This window comes from Aythya fuligula, chromosome 9, assembly GCF_009819795.1.
Source record: "Aythya fuligula isolate bAytFul2 chromosome 9, bAytFul2.pri, whole genome shotgun sequence".
In the NCBI taxonomy this organism is placed as follows: Eukaryota; Metazoa; Chordata; class Aves; order Anseriformes; family Anatidae; genus Aythya; species Aythya fuligula.
The window spans coordinates 14146699-14169633 of record NC_045567.1 but is presented as its reverse complement, the minus strand read 5'-3'; the positions used below and the strand labels follow the sequence as shown (position 1 = coordinate 14169633).

The 22935-nt window shown below is 38.6% G+C and overlaps 2 protein-coding genes across 5 annotated transcripts in view; one reads left to right on the top strand and one right to left on the bottom strand.

Annotated features, from left to right (window-relative positions):
- Nucleotides 1-8379, bottom strand: part of ATP13A4 (ATPase 13A4) — a 39153-nt gene extending 30774 nt beyond the window's left edge. Inside the window, exons 1-2 of the mRNA XM_032193270.1 lie at nt 8317-8379; nt 327-500 (exon numbers count right to left, since the gene is read on the bottom strand). Of these exons, the coding sequence (XP_032049161.1) occupies nt 327-500; nt 8317-8379 (237 nt within the window). The remainder of the gene's footprint in view (nt 1-326; nt 501-8316) is intronic.
- A 3086-nt stretch (nt 8380-11465) lies between these two features.
- OPA1 (OPA1 mitochondrial dynamin like GTPase) overlaps nt 11466-22935 on the top strand; it is a 52586-nt gene continuing 41116 nt past the window's right edge. For 2 of the 4 annotated variants that reach the window (XM_032192950.1, XM_032192948.1), the window contains exons 1-6: nt 11466-11614; nt 14645-14963; nt 15288-15384; nt 16529-16636; nt 17862-17915; nt 18567-18634. In XM_032192950.1, the coding sequence (XP_032048841.1) occupies nt 11586-11614; nt 14645-14963; nt 15288-15384; nt 16529-16636; nt 17862-17915; nt 18567-18634 (675 nt within the window). In that variant the 5' untranslated portion in view covers nt 11466-11585. The remainder of the gene's footprint in view (nt 11615-14644; nt 14964-15287; nt 15385-16528; nt 16637-17861; nt 17916-18566; nt 18635-22935) is intronic. The other 2 variants (XM_032192951.1, XM_032192949.1) reach the window with 1 other exon arrangement.

Below are 22935 nucleotides of genomic sequence, written 5' to 3'. Positions count from 1 at the left end.
GAGGGTAGAAGAAAGACCTCCTGGACACAGTCAAGCAAAGAGATGCTTTAGAATCTGGAGAAAAGATTTACAAGGTAGAAAAGATAAGGGTGGTAGAAGGGAGGAGGAAGGGCTGACAGCAAATAATACAGTCAAAAATCCAGTTATCATCTTACACAGAATTTGTAAAATACTACAGAGAGTTCTACAGCTCAGTGCTGCCAAATATATTACTGCAAGACATAGACAACATGAGAGATTTCAGCTAACTGGATTCTTTCCAATTAACTCACCTTCCAATTAACTACATACTAGGAATTAATTTAAAGATTATAGTAGGCACCTACTGTTGTTCTAAGCAATACAATGTCCGCTTCTTCCAAGCTGCAGGGGATGCAGTTTGCCCACACATCCCATTCTGGCTTCCAGTAGAACAGGAGCAGCAGAGCCCCACAGGACAAGATGTATCCAGCAATGCACAAGGCCTTGCGGCAGCCTTGGGTTTTGTAGCCAAAAATCTCCTGTACAGCAAAGACAAGGAAAAAAATATTGCTATTTGTCTTAAAAAAATACCTGGAATACTACAATTTCCCATCATCAATTGCTCTCCCATAGATACTGTTCAGTATGGCACTGTGAAAAAAAAAAGTCACGGAAATTACATTCTTTATGGTCCATGATTAGAAAATAAGTTTGCGTACTCCACAGAAGTTTTCATACACTTGCACAAAATGTGTACTGCTGTAGACTAACCAAACCTCTAATACAGTTTTATGTAGTTGTGAAACTGTGTATGAAACAATGAGTTGGAATGATATGAAAACATAAAGGCCCTAACCTTTAGGCCCTGAGACATGAAGCCAGACTTGCTTGGTCAGCTTTTTTAAGGGTCTTGGGTGAGACTAGCTGAAGTTACTTTGTGCAACTTGGTACTAACACAGCACTTGTAGGCTTCCATGATATCTCTCCGGTGTGGGGATTTTGGACCTTTCCAATGTGCCACTGTCCTAACATCCAAAAATAATAATAACTGTTAGTAAGAACAGCTAATGAACGTTTGTGCAATGCTTGACATGTTCGGAAGGCAAAAGGAATCTACTTACTCTAGCTGTATGAGTAGGTATTATTATTCCATTTTTAAAGCTGGGGAAATTGCTACAGTGAAGCAAGGTGACCTGCCCAAAACTTCAAAGGGATGACTGTCAGCAATACAGTTTAAGAGCTGCCAGGTCACGGTACCATGGCCAAATTCTCTCTCTGTAGCACTAACAGGGCCTGGGTAAAGGTCAAACAAAATGTATGCAGTGATTTTACAGAGCAGACGCAGCCCTGACCTAAGGCAGATGGTTGCACAGCTGCAATTACATCGGATGACCACAAGAATTTGCACATAAGGGTTAAGATTCCTCAGTCTCCTTCTTCCTAGTATATCTGCAGCAATTGTGCAATCTGCTTCTCAATATCAGATATCCATGGCCACAGGTATTGCGAGATCCATTCATAAGAGAAGAAGAAAAGATAATGTAATTGGAAGGATGAGTAATACATAATTCCTGGTTCTGTGATGGGGTCTTTGCTTGTTACAAGAAACGCAGGCCCTACCCAGTGGTTCCACTCACTGCTTGCCCTGTGTCATTCCCCAAAAGACAGACTGACTGCATCTTCCTAGGTGGTCTCCATATGGATTCTAAAGGGAAGAAATTGGCAACTGTGGGAAAAACAAACAAACATGGAACCTATGCCTGCAAATTGCCTGCATTGCACAGGACCTGTTTATGTCACCTTGAGATGCACATACTCAGCCTTTTCAAAGGTTTCCATAGTCTGAGCAGCCCATAAGGCAACTTTATAGCAGACAGAAGGAAGCTCATGGAGGACAGCAGATATGCAAAGATGTTAGAAGATAGCTGATGTGGCAGGCGTGCTACTAGAATTGACTAATTGCTCCTATAGACCAGTAAAGGGCTCTCCATGAACATCTGTCTATTTGTATTCTCAACGAAAAGGTTACAAATTAGTGTCAGCACCAGCATACAGAACAGTACATACAACAATGCAAACTCGCTGTTCACAGCAATTGGTTACTAGCAAGATGCAGGTACTTGGCTCCAGATCCTACAGCTTGTCAGCAAGGTAAAGAAACTCCCAAGGAGACAGAGATGCCTAAGGGAAGAACTGTTAAAAGAATGTGCCTTCGGATATCCTCCAGTAAATAGCTGTATCTGGAATAATTAGAATAATCTTTTCAAGTTGGGATGGGCATGGATATCAGGGTGGGGAAGAATGAGATTGCTGCCATGTGCATCTTGCTTCTGTGAATGAATCATTCCCTTAATTTCCAGCTTTTGTGCCTTACACCCAAAGTCTGAGAAGTCAATAAGGCTGTAGTTAATACAATTAAAAAAGGAAGAGGGTGGGCACTGTGACTGTTAGCATGTGACTGGCACTTATTTGGGATCATCTTCTGTTGACAGTGTTCTTCTCTTCCGAAATGCTGAATGATTCCCCAAGCCTGACATGTCAATTTAAACAAGAGGTCCACCCACCAAAGCAATGTGTTTGGAGGGATAATGGTGTCTTCTTACATAATGGCAAGGTTGGGGTGAGTCATGGAGCAAAATGCATCCGTCCAATTTTTTATATTTTTGAAATGAAGCTTCTGCTTTATGCAAATAAACATCCGAAAGTGCGGAAATAAAAACACTCTGCAAACAGATCATCCCTATTCACCACACAGCATTCATTGAACAGCAAGGAAACAGAGAGCAAACAGAAACCATAGAGCTAGGGCAGATTCTTTCTTTCTCTGCCTAGGAAACCAGGCACCTATGTATCAAAATATGGATTTGAGTTCTACCTACACCTGCCTATGTTTCCAGATCTTTGTTTTCCCATTAAAAAACAGTTTGATCCCTTAGATCTCAAAACGCTTCCCAATATCAAGCCAGCATCAGTATTCCTCATCTTGAGAGCTAGGAGAGAGGAAAAGAAGGGAAATAGCTCAGCTGGGAAGAAAAAAAAAGACATTCTCTTACATCACCCACTACTCTGCTGGTTCTTGCTGCTTCTGACATTGGACTTGCCTGAGACAGACACCCTCAAGCTGTTTTGACACAGTGCATGCTCTGCCCTATGAAAACTGGTGTTAGTTCAAGTTGTTTTGTTTGTTTCTTGATGAACGTAATGCTTCTGAACGTAGGTGTTTGAGAGCTCTACAAGGAGTGCTCTGGGAAAGAATAAACACTGCTGTTTCATATCTGGATGTGCAGCTGGATTCTAAAGCCAAAGCAAAGCAAAGTTTTCCCAAGGTCTGGAAATGTCTGGAGCAGGTTACCTGGGCCATACCATTCAGAAGTAAAACTAAGCAGGGAAACAGATTGAGCTCCAAACCTGACTTACCCAAAGTTCCCTAGGCAGGAACTTTTTGATACTCAGCTTTAGAATAAAATGTTCTGTTAGGTTCAGGTGTTTTTTTCTGACTCTCTGCCTTCAGCAAGAAGGACTATAGCAACGAATTATGGATTCATAAAAACATTTAGTAGGTAAATAATTCCTTGTTGAAACAGAAACAGTATTAGTGAAAATACTTCTCACTTGTCATATAACTCAACAAGTGGAATTCCTCTTCAGGGGAATTCTCAAAAAAAAAAAATCTCCTCTCAAAAACAAGGTAAATATTAGACCCACAACACAGGTAACCACAATATGCATGAAGTGGGAAACAGGCACACACATAATGCAAGTTTCTCAGCAGGTTTATCTAGCCACGTGAATGCCTTACAGTAATTAGTGTTTGGAAATCCTTCAAGCTTATTCAGGATTTGCTAGGTCTATAGTACAAAAGATCTCCAAGCAAATCTATGTCCTCTATGGGAAACAATACTTCCTGGGCTGGCAAAAATCCTGATGGTGATGTCACCAGTAGGAACATGCCTGTCAGGTTGATTTTATGTTGTTAAGGAAAAGAGAATAACTTTTGCTGGCTTGTATTTCAACGCACAAGGAGGCTGTGCTGATGCAGACATGCTTCTTGTGGAGACAGGCCTGAAACATACAGATTTGTACCATGACAATTTTTCTATCATGTGGGCAGGTTTTTAGGGCTTGATGTGTGCATTTGCCATATATAACGTTATACTGCCAAATAACTTGGGTTCATAAGGGCACGAGACAAAGAGATGGTAGAAAACAAAGCTAAGATTAGATATCTGTAATACTCTGAAGGGTTTCTTGCTATCTCACAGGAGATAGCACTGCCTACGAAAGAGGCTTATGTTCATGACTCATCTAATCTCTGTAGCATAATTTTCTGTAAGTTGTAGTGTGTTGTAAAACTGTTTCCTTTCCTCTTAGCAACCCCTGTTTCTTGGGACTCCTAACAACCAAAAGTGACAAATACAGAAGGGTTTCAATTCGTGAGTAGAGGGTCTAGGGAGGAGCCATGGATTATTGGACAGAAAAAGCTGTCAGACCTGCTCAGCTGGCAGAAAATATGATTATTCAATGAAAGGCTCTTAGCTGCATTTACAGTCATACAAAGCCAACACTCAAGGGCTTATTACTCTAGTGTAAAGCAAGTCTCTGTTACTTACAGTTAAATGAAAAAATTCCTGTAACTGCAGAATCATCTGCACAGCAGAAATTACATGAAGAAGTGAAACAAATTCAGGTACCTTTTTCCTTGGTGTTAACGTGGCCTGTAGCTACCAAAGAGAAAGGAGCTTATACTGTGGCTGTGAAATATACTTCTGGCAAACCAATCACCAGATATCCTATTACGAATAACCTGTTGCTATAACAACAGATAATAGGATTAGACTTGAAAGACTGGCAAAGATTCACAACAAATTTAATAACTGAATCTCATTCTTAGCAATTGGAACCTGTTTCATTAGAGGTTTGTTTCTGTTCCTTCTGAAGCCAGTAGCAACACTCAATGTTGTTCTATTAGAAACATGGTTGTGCCTTTCAGATTCCATCTTAAGATGTGAATTTTCCAAATTCAAAGTGTATAAAATTCCTGTACCAGATTCCCTTGATAATTTTGGTATTAGGATGCAGGCAGCTGCCAACATGCAGCAGCAAACTGGGGTTCACCAGCTGACTGACTATGGCTGTCCCTTTCCTTCAAACATAACCAGCCTGGGAACATAAGATTAAGATCTGCTTCTAGCAAATCCTTCCTGAAGCAGCAGCCTGTTGAAGTCCATTACAATCTTTTGCACTCTAGGGCTTGCACTTTGCACTTTATGGCTTGTTCAAAGAGGATGATTAGTTCCCAGCTGTACAGAGAGGACCATCAAATTGCCAGAAGGCATAAAAACCTTGATTTTCTGCCCTTTTCCTATTCCAACAAAAATTACTTATTCTCAAAAACACCTTCAAGCAGATCCTTCTGAAGGAAAAAAAAAAAAAAAAAAAAAAAAAAGGCAATTCCTAGAATAAATCCTATTACCACATCTCTTAACCCTCTCTGACACAAGCTGCTGTGTCCAGTGCTTGCACACTACTAATTCTTTCCAGTACTGCAAATGGTTATATAAAGATATCATTGCTCATGCTCTGAACATATATTGCTAAGTTTTTCCTGGGTAACAGGAGAGTGAACTCTGCTTCTGAGGTACTTGCCCCTGCAGCTCTTGTTCAATTAGATGTGCTTCAGCTGTGTAAAATAATCCCATACACACATAAAAGGACATATAGGGTAGATTTTCTAAGTCAGACTGACTATTCTTAAAGACAGGACCATCTAGCATCTCAGTTGTACAAAGAGACAGACAACACTGGAGATAACTCTCAGTATTTCTTCTCATTAGAGCTCCCCAACATTCCCCAGCAAAATCAACAGGGAAAAGCATTGCTTGCCCAGAGTTCAAATTAACAATCTGCATGCTTTCAAAATGCATGAGCTATTTCACTCTGGAAGAACTGGCACCTGAACTTCAGCTGTTACATTATTACATGAAACAATATGATCTTGTCTGAAGAGTCACGAACTGCTTGTTAATAATTTGGTTCAGGTGGATTAAAATGACCTAAAAGTAATGTGGAAAAATATTCTGCATGGCTTAGAATTTTAAAAGAATGTTGCAGGGTCACTGAGACATTATGTGCCAGTGTCACTTGCTGTGGCTTCCAATAATTTAAAGTACACAATTTTAACAAATAAATGTCTGCACATAATTCTCCTTTACCCCGTACTCTTTTCCTTACCTCTGCTCAAACAGTCTTTTTTCAGCTTTCTTCAGAACTTACTGTAAGCACATCCCACTCACTTTTTCTTTCACGCAAATACACACACACAATAGCTGTTCTTTGTGTTTCATTTGTTTCTTCCTTGTCCCCTTGCAAGCCCTCAGGCACTCTCATAGACCTCTTCCTCTCTCACACACAAATCTTTTTTCTTTTTCTTACACACATGTACCAAAGCCAGAAACATACCCACCAGATCTAACAAAATTTGGCTATGGTTTTAACTGCACTTATGAGTCAACTGCTTTTTCAATCTTTTTTCTGTGATTTTTATTTGGGACATTTGGGAATCCCAGGTAAATGAGCACTGTTCTTGTTCACTACAGGCACTGAGAGCAACTGCCAGATGCCTTGAATTCACAAGTGCAGACTGATTCCACACTGTGCACACGTATCAGCTGCACGTGGAACACATCAGAGTCATGGTGCAGATCCCAAAGCACTGGACTCATGGCACATGTACTGATTGTGACTCTGGTGAGAAACAAGAACAATACTGGAAATGTAATGCGGTATAGATGGCTCCATGCAAGCATAACCTGGGTGTCCCAGTAGTGCACAGCTGGAACTGGACATGCAGTGTACGATGGTGTAGCTCTACCCAGAACCAGACAGGTCCACTTAAACCGTAATTAGCTCAGGCTCGATTCTGGCATTGCTAGTGACAATGCTGGTAGTGGAAAGAGAATGACAGGGCGTTTACAGTCCTAGAAGGACAGAGGCAGGGTGGAGCACAGGCACAAAACCAGCAAAAGAAGCTGGGGAGCATCAGCACCAGGGCTAGAGCCAGGAGTGGGGTGCTGTGAGCAGGTTTAGTAACTCAGCTGCAGAGCCAGTTGGGTTCTGTATTGCACTGAGCTAATTAGTCCCCACCCTCAGAGCCAGTGCCTTGCACTTCCTGCAGTGCTCCCTTCATGCTGCTGGATGACTCTGTACCACATTCTCCAGCACATCACAGATTACCCAGGTCAGCATTATGCAAAATATGACATCTCCCCTTCTTTGGATGGCAGAGAGCTGACTGAAAATCTCTATTTTTATAAAAACGTGCTTTTCCTTGGCATGCTCTCTTTTTCACTAAAACAGAATTCTCAGTGACTACATTTTTAAGATTTGTCCAGGATTTCTGGATGTGAACTGTCATGTCAGCTTGGATGTGACTGTGTTTCACTAAGTTTGCTGAGGCTGCTGTACACCCAGACATCCTACATATTCTCATAGCAGAGCTACAGACATTGTGGCTCTGCAGCACAGGAATTTTGAGAAGCACTGCATTTTCTAGACACGCAGGACAACTGTTGCTGTACAGCTGCATCATGGGTCTAACATCTCCAGCAGAATCTGTTTGATGGGCATATGCATATGTGACAAATAGCTGATTTGTAACAAGCAGCAATAATAAAGCAGCTCAGAAGCACTGAGTTTACTACAGTTGTGCACTGGGCTTACTATTTTAAAGCTGCAACATGCAGTAGATCAGATACTTTGTGGAAATATGAGACTTACTTCCACATGTTACGGAATGCATGTAAACATAGTCCTCCCTGAAAAACTTTGGAAAGAAATATGGTAGTATTTAGAAAAGCAGCTTTTTGCAAGTTCTCAGAATAGAATAGTGTTGCCAGTTCAGCAGGCTGCTTATGCTAATAATTTATGCAAACATAACACATGTGGTTTTATGTTCCTGAGAAAGCCAAGGGTCCCAGTCCTCATCCAACTGCAGCTGACTCTATAGATTCAGCTGTCAAATTGTTAAGAACACCACTCTAGGCCATCCCTCAAGCTACAACAAGGCCAGCTCCAGCTAGTTTTACAATGCCACATCAATATTCTGCTGTCTTCTTCTAGACTCTGTCAAACCATCCCCTGTTGGAGATGAAAACCAATTAAATCCAGTGGACTCATACAACTTAATTTTCTTTCTGCTAAAAAAAAATAAAAATATATCCCTTTCTAACTGCATGTTTCTGCAATGGAAACACCTCCACCATCCATAACTAAATTACTGACTGTGGCATTTTAATGCTGAACATGTGCCATCTGCTGCTTCACGTTAAGAAAGACCTAGACAAAGATACGACTCACCATCTCATTCTCCTCTCCCTGGTTAAGCTGTGCATAATGGCTCTTGGCAGGATTCTCCCCCATGAAATGACCCTCTGGAGACTTTCTACAGCACCCTCAGGACAGGTCTTCAGCGTTGTGTGGCTTGAACTTCCACACTGAGGAAGTGATCTAAGTACACACCTTTCTTATAACTTTGCTGATGTTTGAAGAATGGAGCTCCTCCCTCTCTGTGGGGTTAGCAGGTAACACTCATCCCTCCTCCCCTCATTCTGCTGCTGGGTTTTTTTAGATTGAGGGGACATCTTCAAACAAAACTCACTCAAAGGCACTGGGAGAAAGAAAAAATTACATCTAACACGTTTTTGCCACAGTATGACTCCTAGTCATAACTCTGATAGTTCAGCAAGTGCTGCTGGCATCCAACTTTCAGGGGAGGGCAAAAGGGGAGTATTTCTCCTTGAGAGATTATGGAGTCACTGGGGACTAAGAAGTGTGTCCAAATGAGAAGGAAAACAGGCATTGCTGTTGTTATACTCTTAGCAACCAGCCTGAACTAAGCATCCAGCTGTGATCCCCTCATATTCCTTGGAGAAAAATTCAAGCTCTAGCATTGCAAACAGCAGCCTCGGTTTGTGCAGGTGGATTTTGTGCACTCACTGTGTCAGAATCAAGCCATGTAGGGTCTGTAATGTTTTTGTTCATTATTAAGAATATTGTCACAGAATGTCTTCTGACTTCACTAAAGAGCTTTGGGGGAGGTAATTAAAGTTATTTACTCACTCTTCAAGGAAACTGGAGCTTCAGGGAAACTGATGTCAGTGAGATGGATACAAATAACTCTGACCTCCAAATCAGGACCAAAAGGAAGTTGGCAGAAAAAAAAACAGCAATCAGAAAATCACCTCATTTTTCACTACTATGGGCTGAATTATTTATTATTTTTGTGATTCATTCCCAGTACTACTTCCTTGTCCGTTGCTACTTTTCAAGAAGTTACCCATCAAATATTGTAGGAATGAGGCAAGGAGAGCCAAACCTGTTCTTCCAGAAAATATGTTAAGGAAACTAAAATATTATTTCTAGGGTGACTGAAACAGATCAAGAGGTGCGAAGTTAGTTTCTCTTCACCAGTATTTTATTTCCATGGGGCACGGGCTTGTACTGGTTCCAAACACCTCAAGTACCATTGAAGGCCAGTGCCTGTTTCATGCAATGGCCAGAGAAACTGAAATGGGACAAATGCAGGGAAGAGAAAAGAGAAAATGGGGGAACTAGACCAATTAACACAAGAGAAGCTGCCAATTTCACTTTGTTCTTTTGAGACTCAGCAACAGGAACTATGGTTATTACATGAGAATCACAATTTTCGGTTACAAATTAAAAAGAAAGAATGCAATACAGTCCATTTCTGATAAACCTGTTTATAGGGATCAGTGCTACCTAAAAGTTACAAACGACAGGAAACAACCACCAAGGTACCTTTCCCAAAGCAGGTTGATGATTTTGGGAAATGACTCATTATTTTGGGAGGTGACAGCAGCAGAAAACAGGAGTGCCACACACACTTTTTCTGCCTGGTCAGCTTTTGCTGCATCTGCAAATGTCAATCTTGCTACTCGTAGTGTTTGTAGAAGGCTAGGGAGCAGTAGGGGTCACTGAGCTGCCTTTTCAAGGAGAAAAGAGGCGAGTTGCATGCAGGGTATCCCACCAAACCCAGAGCTCCTGGGAAGAATCAGGACTCATCCAATCTATTCACTGTTTACAGGCAGAGTCCAGCTCCTGATGACAATTTCTGCTCCTACAGTACACCTTTTCTTGGGAGATTTGGTTGTTCAAAACTGAAAACAAAGGGAAAACAGATTAAAGGTTTAAAACATTCATAATTTCCATAAATTGGAAACCTGTCATAACATTCCAGTAAAATCTGTTAATCTAGAACCCATGAAGATTGTGGAGTTTGTCCATTTTACCTAAGGAGATTCGTTTTCTGATGTAGAAAATGCCTCTAAAGCACCCTAAAGTGCTTTTTAAAGTGCATTTAACCTTTAGTTAAATGATGCCCTCTACTGTTAAAACAAAGCATTACAGATTAGGTTAGAAATACAAAGTTCCTTGTATTATCTCCTACAGATGGTTATCATCATTCCTCTTTTTAAATTGAAATTTGCCTAAAAACACAGATGAAAGTCACAAAATTGATTGGTCAAGTTAAAATGCAAAAGTAAAGATAAGATTTAAAACAAAGACTATGCCTTAAAAGTTAAAAAGAAAACAATAAACCTAAAAGCAAGCAAGCAAGAGATACGTGTGCCTCACCTTGTTCTTGCACCTTTAACCTTAGTCCTGAAAATGCATCCATGTTTCATGTCATCCTTTGCCAATCTTGTGCAATTTAATTTGCTCTGAAAAAATCCCACTGTATAAACAACAGCCTGACTTAAAAGATACCCCAAATTTGTCTTTCTGTACAGTCCTGCAGCAATAAGGGTGCAGCACGGTGCTGAGACAGCACAGAGAAGGGAGAGGAGTGAGGAAACGTGGTCTGCGGGGTAGGGGGGGCTGGTTAAGCTGGGGAAAAGAAGGCTTTGAGAAGTCACGAGGAGTTTTCAAACACGTATGTCCTAGCTGCAAATAAAAAGACTCATGGAAACATTGGGGTTGGAAAAGACCTCTGAGATCACCTGGTCCAACCACACAGCACCATCACCACTGAACCCTGTCCCCAAGCACCACGTCCAGCCTTTCCTTGAACACCCCCAGGGACGGTGACTCCACCACCTCTCTGGGCAACCCGTCCCAATGCTCTTTCTGAGCAGAAATGTCTCTGAATTTCCAACCTGAACCTCCCCTGGCACAACCTGACAATACTTTTCCTCGTGTCCAAGCTGACTTGCTGCAAGAAGGGCGCAAACTGGGCTCTGGGTGCAAGCCTGGAGGTCCCCACGGGCAGCCTGGGCACGCACCCCTCAGACCCAGCCTGATGGCGGGAGCCCGTGGGCAGACAGACGGGCAGAACCCCAAATTCCTGCTGCTGCTGCTTCTTCTTCTTTTTCCTCCTCCTCCTCCTTTTTCTCCTCCTCCCCCGGAACCTTCGTTCAGGCAGCTCCGTTTCTGGCCGTGCTCTCCGCAGCGGGCCGCGGGGCCGGAAGCGGCGGCGGCCCTGGCAGGCCGGCGGCGGCTCCACCTGCCCTTGGCCGCGGCGGCCCCGGGGGCGCCCGGCCTCAGCCTCTTCCTCTTCGGCCTCCTCTTCCTCCTCGGCCTCCCGCCAGCACCCCCCGGCCCTCAGCATGTGGCGGACGCGGGCGGCGGCGGCTTGGTGAGCGCCACGGGGCAGGGCGGCCGCCGCCTCCTCCACCCAGGGGCTGGGGGAGCTGGGGGGGTTTGGTCAGGGGAAGAGGAGGCTCAGGGGAGGCCTCATTGCTCTCTGCAGCTGCCTTAGAGGGAAGGTTTGGGGAGCTGGGGTTGGCCTCTTCTTGCAGATGATCAGTGATAGGACCAGAGGGAATGGCCTCAAGTTGCACAAGAAGACGGTTCAGGTTGGAAATTAAGAGACATTTCTGCTCAGAAAGTAGCCAGTCACCGGGACGGGCTGCCCAGCAAAGTGGTGGCATCGCCGTCCCTGGGGGTGTTCAAGGCAAGGTTGGACGTGGTGCTTAGGGACAGGGTGTAGTGGGTGATGCTGGTGGTAGGGGGGTGGTTGGAGCAGGTGATCTTGAAGGGCTCTTCCAACCTTTATGATTCTTTGGAAGATCGTTTCGTGGTTATAGTTAACAAAAGTATTTATAGGATGTCGTTATGAAAAGTTTGTCCCAGCTGAGGGGGGATTTTTTTGAACTGTTAAACTGTAACAATATGCATAAGATGTTAGGTATGCTTCAGCATCCTAGTATATATCCTAGTATATATCCTAGTAACAGGCCACTTTTTTGTTGTTGTTGTTCTTTTTTCTTTTTTAACAAGGTATCTATAATCTGTGCAATGTGAGGGTAGTCAGGGTGCAGGCCTGGAATCAGACAGGTTCTGATGGCAGAGCTGCTTGTGTCTGGAAGGCTAATTTTTGGGTTGTTTCTTGTTAAATGCAGTTTTCCAGAGGCTTTACATCTGGCAATCATGAAACACTTAATTTAGTGCTGTAGATTTGGCTTTCATTTCAGTATCATTGCACTTTTGGTGAAGATCTTCAGTTGATTTTTTTTGTCAGCTTTCATCGATAGCTTTTAGAGCAGGAAGAGGAAAGAGTAAATAACTTCTGGAATAACAGTGGAGCTGTTTCTTTGTTTCTAATGTAAAATTTTATATGTAGAAGGAAAGCAGATAGGTCTTTACATGAGATAGCACTCAAAAGGCAGTTGTTGTTGATCAAGTTCTTTCCATAATAATTTCTGATGGAACACAATTTTTCATTCAGTTCAATCAGTACAGAATGGATGCAATACACGACAGTGTATTTTAAAAGAACAGTAGCAGAGAAGAAAGTTATGTACCATTAGAGTACCGCTAATCAGGATGAAGGCTGATAACCAGAAGTGGCTGCAATAGTATGAACTGAAAAATTTAAATATCTGCGCAGTGGTAGTGACAACACAACAAAAGGAAGAACCGCACAGTTAGCTTGCTTCATCGAGGCTTACCACACCCTGATTAAAACTGTCTTCCAAAGCAGGAATTAGAATATTTCTAGTGTTGAAGCATTTTCACTTTTTTATTTCTGTGTGTCCACTTTTTGTATTGGCACTATCTGTGGCTTATTTCTGATGCTTTTGTAATTCCTTATCAACGAGGAGATACCTGATGTTGCTTGAGGGGTTACTCTGTTCCTGCTTATTATGCTTTTGCTAGGTAATGAGTTTGTTGCTGCAAGAGCATGGTCTTCAGAACTATAGCAACAAGAGGGTAAATTTCAGAATTGTATTGACTTTTAAGAAAGAGGACTTCTGCAACAGTTGGTGGAGTTCCTTTTTTTTTAAGGTTGCCACTACACTAAAGAAAAATTTTAAACATATGCTGTCTGTTTTTTTTTTAAAAAAAAAAAAAAAAAAGCAGAAGTAGACATCACTGATTTTTAATTTTTCTTCCAAATCCTCAATCTCTATGTAAAAGTGCTTTTATAATGAAGTCTTCCATTTGTTTGGAGGTAAAGAATATGCCTGTGAAAGAATGACATCTGTGGTACACAGAAAGACTCAGGGAAAGGACTATTTATTGTGGAGCTTTTTTTCCAATTTCCTGGGATTCACTTATGTATTCTCTTTAAAATCCCTTAATATTAAATGATCAAGGATTAAGGGATAAATAATTTGCCTTCTTAATGGTTTGAAGCTCTTTCTACTTTTTCATTTGTCCTCTTCATAAGTAAATACACCAGAGAATATAACAAACCCTGAAAAAAACTTCAAGGAGCAAGCATTAATTTCAAGAACTGTAATTTCACTCATATTTTGCATCCAGTAAATGGTTTAATGTTAACTGTTCTATTTTCCATTAGCTAGCAAAGCTACCTCAAAATGTTAAAGCATGCAGATAGCATAAATGAAGGTGTACAAGGAGCTTTATTCCAACCTGTGTGTGCAGTTTAATCTGGCAGGGTTGATAAGGTTCTGTGTTTTATTGTATTAATTGCTGAGTTCTGTTTTCAGAATCAAATTGTTCACACTGAAATTTCCCAATGTTTAAATCTGAATTATTTTACTGAAGTCTTCAACAGACAGGGTGCAAGCATGTCTGGAAGTAATCTTGTCTGTGCATGACCCAAGACAAAACAATAATGCTATAAACCTAGAACCACAGAAAATTAAAGAAACTGAAAGATTTCTTCGAGTACATTCTTCAACTCCACAGGAGAATCAGCTTTGCCAGAAAAGTAACGTGTGTTTTGCAAAGGGTGTTTTTGTCTGCTTGTTGATTTTTGAAGTCTGAAAAAAGTTAATTTCTTTAAAAGTTAGTTTTCAGTAACAAAATAAGCCAAACTGTCAAGTTTTCCTTTATGATTCAAGTTGATCATAGTCATCTGTGGACTCTTAAGTACTTGTTGCCAAACTGTGTTTTACCATTGACATGATTTGTCTTAATCCAGTGTTGAAATTAAACTCACCTAACAGCAGAGTTCATAACTGGGATTAAAGGTGTTCTTTCTGCAATCGCTGGAAACACTATACCCTTTAATACCGTTTACAGCTTTTTTTTTTTTTTCCTGGTAGCATAGCAATGATTGCTGGACATTCAGAATGATGCTCTAATTTATCTGTAACCAGCTACAATGTAATGTGAATTGCTTCTAAAGAGGTTATTGAGTTAATTGTATGTTGAATATGTCTGTTACTGAGAGTTTTTCTTTGTTACCTTTTAGTGTCATCTGCCGGAGTCTAGCCAAGAGCAACTATGGAATAAAAAGAAAATCACCACTACAAAATTTGCATCTTGTTTCCCGAAGTATACATCATCCCTACTATCCAAGTTCAAAATTTCAAAGACCTCCCTTAAGGATATCCATTCAGCAGTTCTCTTCTCTTAATCGTCTTCCCTTTCGCAAAACAAAACTTTTAAATGTAAAGTATGGATACCAGTCCTACAGGAACTTTTGGCTAGCTAGACTAGCATCAAGGCTTCTCAGAATTCGCTACATTATATTAGGATCTGCTGTAGGTGGTGGTTACACAGCTAAAAAGGTATTTATCTTTGGAGGATATTCAATGCATGTTTATTTTTGTTGTTACAGGTTTCAGAACACTAATTGTTGTTAATCCACAAAAATACAGAATCTCATTGTTCTGTTAACTAATGAAAAGAAAGATGAGTGAAATTGGAAAACAGATTGTTGAGAGAACTAGTATAGATTTTAAAAGACCTGAATAATACTATACGTATCTAAAAGATGGTGGGTTAGTATGCTTTATATGTAGGTACTGCTGTTCAATAGATGGCTCATACGATTCAAATATGCTCAAATGTGCATTTCTATTTCTATTGTATTTTTTTCCTTTTTGTATTAGACATATGATCAGTGGAAGGACATGATGCCTGATCTTGATGATTATAAGTGGATTGTACCTGACTTCATCTGGGAGCTTGACGAACATATTGACTTCGGTATCACAAAAGCTAAAATGTTATACTAGCACATACACAACTTAAACACAAGGATGTGATTCTTAGTGCCTGGCTCCAATGTAATAGTAGTGTTATAGCTGTAATTCGGGTGAGCTTGTATCGTTAAAGGGTTTGGGGTATGTCATACCAAGCTAGTTGTATCATTCTGTTTGTCTGAAGAAATTAAGCATTATTTAGCATTGAAGTTCCATAATTCAGCTTTTCGTTTGAGAACATTCTCGGTCCTTTCTTTTGTCATGTACTGCTGTTATTCAAAGCACGCTTCCAGCATGAGCAAGGGGACACGTTTTGGCACTATTATGCACAAGGTTCTCTCTATATGAATGAGTAACAAATAATATAATTAGACAAGTAGAAAGTAGGTATAATTAAATAATTAATTGAAAACACAGGAATTTATAGAAATATCTGCAAAATTATCTTGAAGATGCAGAGTAAAGAAAAATATAGATTTTATTTTCCTGAACCTTCTAGTTACATTAGATTTCTTACATATTCTCAGAAGTCTAAAAAACAATCAGTTACCTCTTATATATGAGAATAGTTAGGTAGTGGTATTTTAAAAAACGTTTGTGAACGTTTCCACTATGTGTTTGAGCATTGCGTTGAAGAAGTGAGACAAGTGGGTTTTTTCTGTGATTGCTAGTGAACACTATGTTTTTATAATACTCTCAAATTAATAATGTTGGTGGTTTTTTGAAACAACTGCAGAATTGGGTTATTTATAAAATTGAAAAATAAGTTTTTCTTAAAACATATAGCATAGATATGCCGTTCTATAATTTAAAAAACATTGTTTCTGAAGTATGTGAGGCAATGCATGAAATGTGGTGAACTGCAAGAATTAAGTTGTACAGAATTTAAAGTACATAAGGCAGCCAAGTTATCAGAAAGTTCAAAGTCTAAAAAAGCAGTTGGGTTTTCAGATCTGATATTCTTTCCCAACACTGATGGGGGGAGGTGCATGTGGAAAGCAGTGTTTAATTAAATAAATAAATTTATAAAAGTTTAAAAGAGAAAGGTATGCCTCAGAACAGTTACAAGGTTTTATAGCCTAAGCTGTTCCTATTCACAACAATAGTAGGAGAGAAACTGCTCACTAGCTTTTGTACTGTTTTCCTAGAAAAAATTATCAAAGCCCTTCCTGATGCCGATGACCTTGCCAAACTTCTGCCTGACTTTGACAAGATTGGAGAGAGCTTCGCTTCACTGAAAGGATTTTTTTCTCCTGGTGAGAATAATTTTTCAGCTTAGTTTTAATTTTGAGAACATAAGATATTACAAGATGAGGTTACAGCTATGTCCTTTGATGCTAAAAGAAAGTGGATCCTCAAAATGCATGCCTTTCATTGAATACCTCATCTCAAAGTGGTATGGACACAGGTAAGTTTAATGGATTTTTAAAGGCAAGAATTCTGTTAGCAAGTGCTGGGAACCAAAATGTGACTGTGAATAGAAAAACAGAATTCTTGTGCACCTCTAAACAAACAGATCAGAAGTTAAATGTTTCAGTAAGTCATAGAAGGTGGAAGTGTCCTGCTGGAACTTGCAGAAGCTGTGAGTGGCAGTGGACAGTAGTAACAGTACTATGCTATAGCTGTTACAGGAGGACAGATTGGATAATTAAGAGAATGATGGTGCTTAAAGTTGCAAGCATGTGAGATAAGAGACTTGTAACCCAGGTCATCTTCAGGTTGTGTGATATCTTCTAGAGCTGTGTCCAGGCAGAAAGACTTGCTAGGAGATTCAGATTATAGGTAGAGGTTACATTTCAATGGGGTATGTGGGAGTTCTAAGTCCTTCACAAAATAGGGGCATGGTTTGTCAATCCACTGTGTTCAGGTACTAGTACACTTAGAGGTTTTCAAATTTTAGATTTAAATAGGACATTTTTAACCAATGGACTTTAATTATAAAAATAATTTCATCATCGTTATCTGACATGCTCTTTAGCACAGCTCAAAACTTCACCCAGTCTTTCTTGTAACAGAATGAAAGATTCTTTCTGATGTATATCTTAATAATTACCAAAAAACATAAATGCATAGTTATGAAAGATTTTATCTCTGGGGTATCGTAGTCACCGCTTTACGTGTTTTTGAGAATATTTGCATATCAGTGTACCTAAGAAGTGTGTTTTCATTTTCTTAAAATACTGTTAATGGTGGAAATAGTTAATTCATCTCATTACAAACTCAGCGGGGATCAAGATCAACAGACTGACAAGTAGATGACAATCTCCTATATATCTTGCCTGTTTAAAATTGTGGCGTGTTATTGACCGGTACTGTGAGGTATCACCTACTATAATGGAATTTGTTAGCATATTCACCTGGGCATAGCTGCCGTTTATGGTTTTGTGGTCCTCCAAATGAGACAAAGATCCCTCATCTTTATTTTGCGTTTTGTTTTGTATTTATAATTTTTATTTCCCCTCTTCTGCTGATTTTTCACAGGTTACAATTTGGTTAGTGAAGTCATAGGAGCTTCTGATCTACTTCTGTTGTTAGGTGTGTAAAAGCCCTTTTTACTGCCCCTAACCTGCCTCTTTAAAGCAAACTCTTAAAACACTATTGTACTAAGAGGAGTGAATATCAGTGTAAACACAACTATTCGATTAATTTTGAGTTACAAATACCTTTCAACTATTTAAAAAAATTCTTAGATCTGCCCCTGTGAGAATGAGTAGTTGATGCTTCTCTATCATAGTCCTTAGCAGATGCTTTTTCTAGGAAGCTTATTTTGAAAACATGTCCTTAGAGTAGAAAAGAATATGTGTGTATGTGTATTTATATATATATATAATCGTTACAATGATACAGTTGAATTTGTATTGTCCTCTTGTGTATCAGAAATAAGTAAATTAAATAAAAAAAGCTTTTAGGAATTAAATAGTGTAGCTGATGCTGCCTGTTCCCTCTTGATAATAACTGCTTTGAGTCACAATTTAAATTTGAAATAAAATTTTCAAATGAGTTTTAAACTGAGTTTTGTTTTCAGTTACTTGTGGTGAATATTTTTGGGTTGATAGCAAGGTTATTGATTTAATAATACATAGGGTAATAGTAATATGTAGGTTTATTTTACATTGATTAGGTGTAGTTTTAATTTTTTGAAGAGTGTTTTGCATGTTGTAATGAATTTCTCTAATTGTGTCCTAGGTTCTCCTGGAGAAACAGCATTCAGAGCTACAGACCAGGGATATGACAATGACAAACAGTACAAGAAGGTAATTACTCTCAAGCAAATACAAATTTCTTAACAGGTAGTGTTTTTTTTAAGTGCTTTAACAGCTAGTTGTAGATATTTGTTTGAAGCAGCTTAGTAGAATTTATCTTTGAAGAGAATGCATTTGTGCTTTTAATATATAAACAGTACAGTGCTAAACACACTTTGGTGTAAGGAAAAGTGTAGGCAGTCATAAAAATCTTTAAGTATTACATTCTTCAGAAACTTGTTTTCAAAGAAGGTCATTTGAGGTATTTTGTGTGCATTTGGAATTTCTCAGGACACACTCTCAGTAGTATTTGAACTGTTAGCTTATTACTGAAGTTGCTGTAGGCTTCTACAGTTATTTTCATTTTTTTTCTGCTTGCAACTTCATTGCTGTTGCCACGTTCACAGTTGTGATTCTTACTGAAGGATCTCTGCTGTAATAAAGAATTTCTATTTGTAAAAGAAGTCTTTTTTTTTTTTTTAATTTAATTAAAAAGTGTATAATCACATTTTTGTTAAGATTTCCTGGAAGAAAAATATTACAGTATTTTCGTGGAAAGAAAATGCTACTGTATTTAAATAACTAAAAGTGTTAGCATTTTTTCATTGAAGTAAAGAAGTTAGAATTTAATCTTTTGCTTTAATGAATACTAGATGTTATTTCCGTTTAAATCCTTGATGGTAGTGTTGCTCATTCTCTAAAGGCTTTTCATTTTTCCTTTGTATATTTTTTTAATTAAAAAAAAAAAAAAGGAATGAAAATGGTACGTATCGGGGAATTTGTAAATTGTTAAATATTTATTTTTGCAACTGAAAAATTGTTTACTGAACTGGAAATAGAGTTTTAGATGAAAGACATTTCTGTATATGCAGGCATGTATACGTTCTACATTCATTCTGCATGGCAATATGAAATGCAATGAAACCTGTACAAAGCTCACATCCTTTTCCCTTTTGCAACATTGACAGATTTCTGCATAAGAAATAAATTTAGGTTTTGTTTCCTCCTTGTCAATAAACTGTCCATACGTAGAAAATTTTCTCTTCAATGATTGCTTAGCACAGGTTTCACTGTTTAAAACAAAACAAAAAACATCCCTTAACTATGGATTTGTGAAGAAATGGTCATCTTAATTTATTGTCATCAGTAAGTAAATTAATTGAGATTTTTACTGAGTGCTAGTATTATCACTAATACTTATTATTCTATTTTTTCATATACAGTGACGACTGCATTTTAATGTTGCCAGGAAAAATGTAGTTGCAGTAGAGAAAATACCAGCCCATATTAAACCAGTCTGAGTTTTAAAATTTAGTCTGCCATAATAATTTTTGTAATTCCAATTATATATGACAAATTCCATTTAGAAGATGTTGTTTGTTAATTAGTGTGATCATTTTGGGTCATAATATTTCAAAAAAGACAGATATGAATGGCTAACATACCACAGTAGCTTGGTTTATTGGCAAGCAATAGTATTTTCTAGACAATGAGTAAGATGGCCTTTTTTCATACAATGCTTTTTCACTGCCAACCAATACTAGTTTAAAAATTGTTGTTGTACAGATGCATACAATGCTATGTTATTAAGTATGTCTTACAATCAGCTGATGAGCTGTTTTCAGCCTTTCATTAGGGAAAGATCAGTAATGGCAAATATCCAGGGATTTGTCATTTGAAGGAATTCTGATCTGTAGAATTGGACATTGTCCTCAGAGCTATAAAAACTTTCTGTAGAATGAGAGAGAGCGTAAGAGCAGTGAAAATTGTCTAGAACAAACTACTTTTCCAACTAATGTGTGGTTTAGTTGGTAACTTTTCATTTGATACAAGAAGTACAACTTTTTTGAAAAAAAAACAAAATTAAAATTACTGGAGTGCTTAGATCAGTAATTTAAATAAATTGAATTTAAATCTGTTTCCATGTGGATTCAATAAGAAAATTTGCTTTCAGAGAAAGAAGTTAGCTATACAAAGCTCCAGTATAGTAAAACATTTTACTGTGTTGTGTGTTTTGTACTGTGGGAATAATTCAGACTTGCACTGAAATGGCAGTATTGCCTTCTTAAAAAATTCTTTTGCAGTACTTACCTATCTCCCCCCCAAAACACAGACCAAACCAGAAAAAAAAAAAAAAAAAAAAAAAAAAAAAAAAAAAAAAACTCTTAAACAGTTTCAACTTCCTATTAAGGCAAGCAAGCTCCAAAGTTAAAAATTTCTTTGTAATCTAGGCTATAAACAAAATGTGACTCAACTTTGGATTTGGGGCTTAGAACCTAGGTAAATGAATAATTCAATGTGTATTATTCAAAACCAACCACACAGTCCTTTCTCTGCCTGTGACACTTTGATACAATCTCATGCCTTAAGAACCTTGGTTCGCTGTGGAGGATTTGGCAATGACTGAAGTGCCTTGCCTAGCCAGCAGAGGGTCACCTTCAGTAAGTGGAAGCAGCAGCGCAGGAATTCTACATGAGAAAGAGGTTTTAGTAAGGAGTGTCACTTGACTTGGGTATCAGTTCCACCCATCATGTGGCAGTTCAGATGAAAATAATGTTGTACTGTGAATTCATTCCAGTTCTATGATGTAGTATGATTATGACCTCTTTGTGACCTAACTTCTGGAATGCTTCTTCTGCACATTTTCTTTTTATGTTGTTGTTGATGATTAGTATATCCATAAGGGCAAATTGTCCACTGATTATTTCTCTGGAACTTGGCTAGCTGATGTCCAAGTGAGCATAAAAATAAAGGAAATTACAGAATCTTTATGATTCATATAAACCTCCTTCCTATCCAAAAAAAAAAAAAAAAAGTACATCAAATCAAAACTACATGCTGATGCAGCTTGTAGGGTAGGAAAAACAACAACAACAACAAAACTAAGTTAGTAGCTGTAGCTCTTGAAAAGTAGTAAGAAGTAACTTTGTACTTTCCAAGTATGGGCAGTAATATTACTACGGACAAAGTTGCAGACATCAGGCAGTACTTTCTTTCCCTTGTATAGAAAGCTTTCCAGAATACGTATATGGTGGACAGGAAAAGTGATGCCTATACGCTTGCAAATTCCTGCTTATGTAGTTCCAGGGCCATTTTCTGGTACTCTTTGTATAGCTGACAGGTTGTCTCCTGGAGTCGGATTGTTTTAATCTTTTTTTCAGCTTTCTCTCTTTTTTTTTCTTTTTGTTGTTGTTGTTGTTGTTTTCTTTCTAAATTATGTGACAAAGTTTACGTAACTTTCTCTTTTGTATTCCCAATTTAACAAGGCATGGGTTCTGGTCGCTCTTGAAAATGGGGCACACATACTTCAGTTGTGAGGAACTTTTAAATTAAAAGATAGTCGTATCCAACTGACGTACAGCAAATTTAACAAATGTAAACTAGTGTGTTTTGATTTTTTTTAAAGTATCTGCTGACACTGTAACTACACTTGTTTTGAGTTATTTATTGTGCACCCAGATTCTCATGGTGACTCTCCAGAGTTTGTGCCACCAAGTTTGTCAACTAGTGTTGTTCTACTTTCTTTGATAAGATGATTGATAATGCTTGTAAACAGTTTGTTAGTTTAAATCCCATTAATTGATCAGCATTGATTTTCTAGATGAAATTCTTATTTTAGAAAATAATTAGTTTTACATAAGAATGACTGATTTAGAGAGTTGAAGGCTAGGGGAGAACAGTGGCAGGGAGTTGTAGAAAGTTTTATTTATATCCCAATTCATACTAGGCTAGGTGTTTTGTGTGTTGCTGTGTGCTGTTCAAGCTGCTTCTTGTTTTCTTGTTGTCACTGTTTGGTTGATTTTGTTTTGGTTTGTACCTTATGTAGTAAGAACTAGAAAACAAAGGTAACAATGTTATTGACTGATATACATGTATACAAAGAAGAAAGTGTTACTTAGAAGCAATCTCGCCCTTTTTGAGTATTTTTGAATACTCTGTTAAGTGGGGTGACTTCACTTGAAAAAGGTTTTTCATATTTTGCTACAGAGTAAGAGTCAGATGAACCTGACCTCCTGGAAAGTAATTTCATATCAAATAGTTACACTTGGTGACTTCAAACAACTTCTGTTACAGTGCTCATTTAAATGCTAAAAGGCCTTCGTGGCAGGTTTCTTCAGTGTGTTTTTTTTTCTTGGCATTTTCTTGACCAATAGCATAATTTTGAAAGGAGCCATGCTAGGTTACATTAAGAATTACCTTGCTTGTGAAATGGTAAAATATTATTGTTGTTCTTCTAATACTAAGTATACCTGTGTGGGTATCTCTGATGCTCTATGGAAGTGAAATTGAACAATTGTTTCATTCAATTTCTT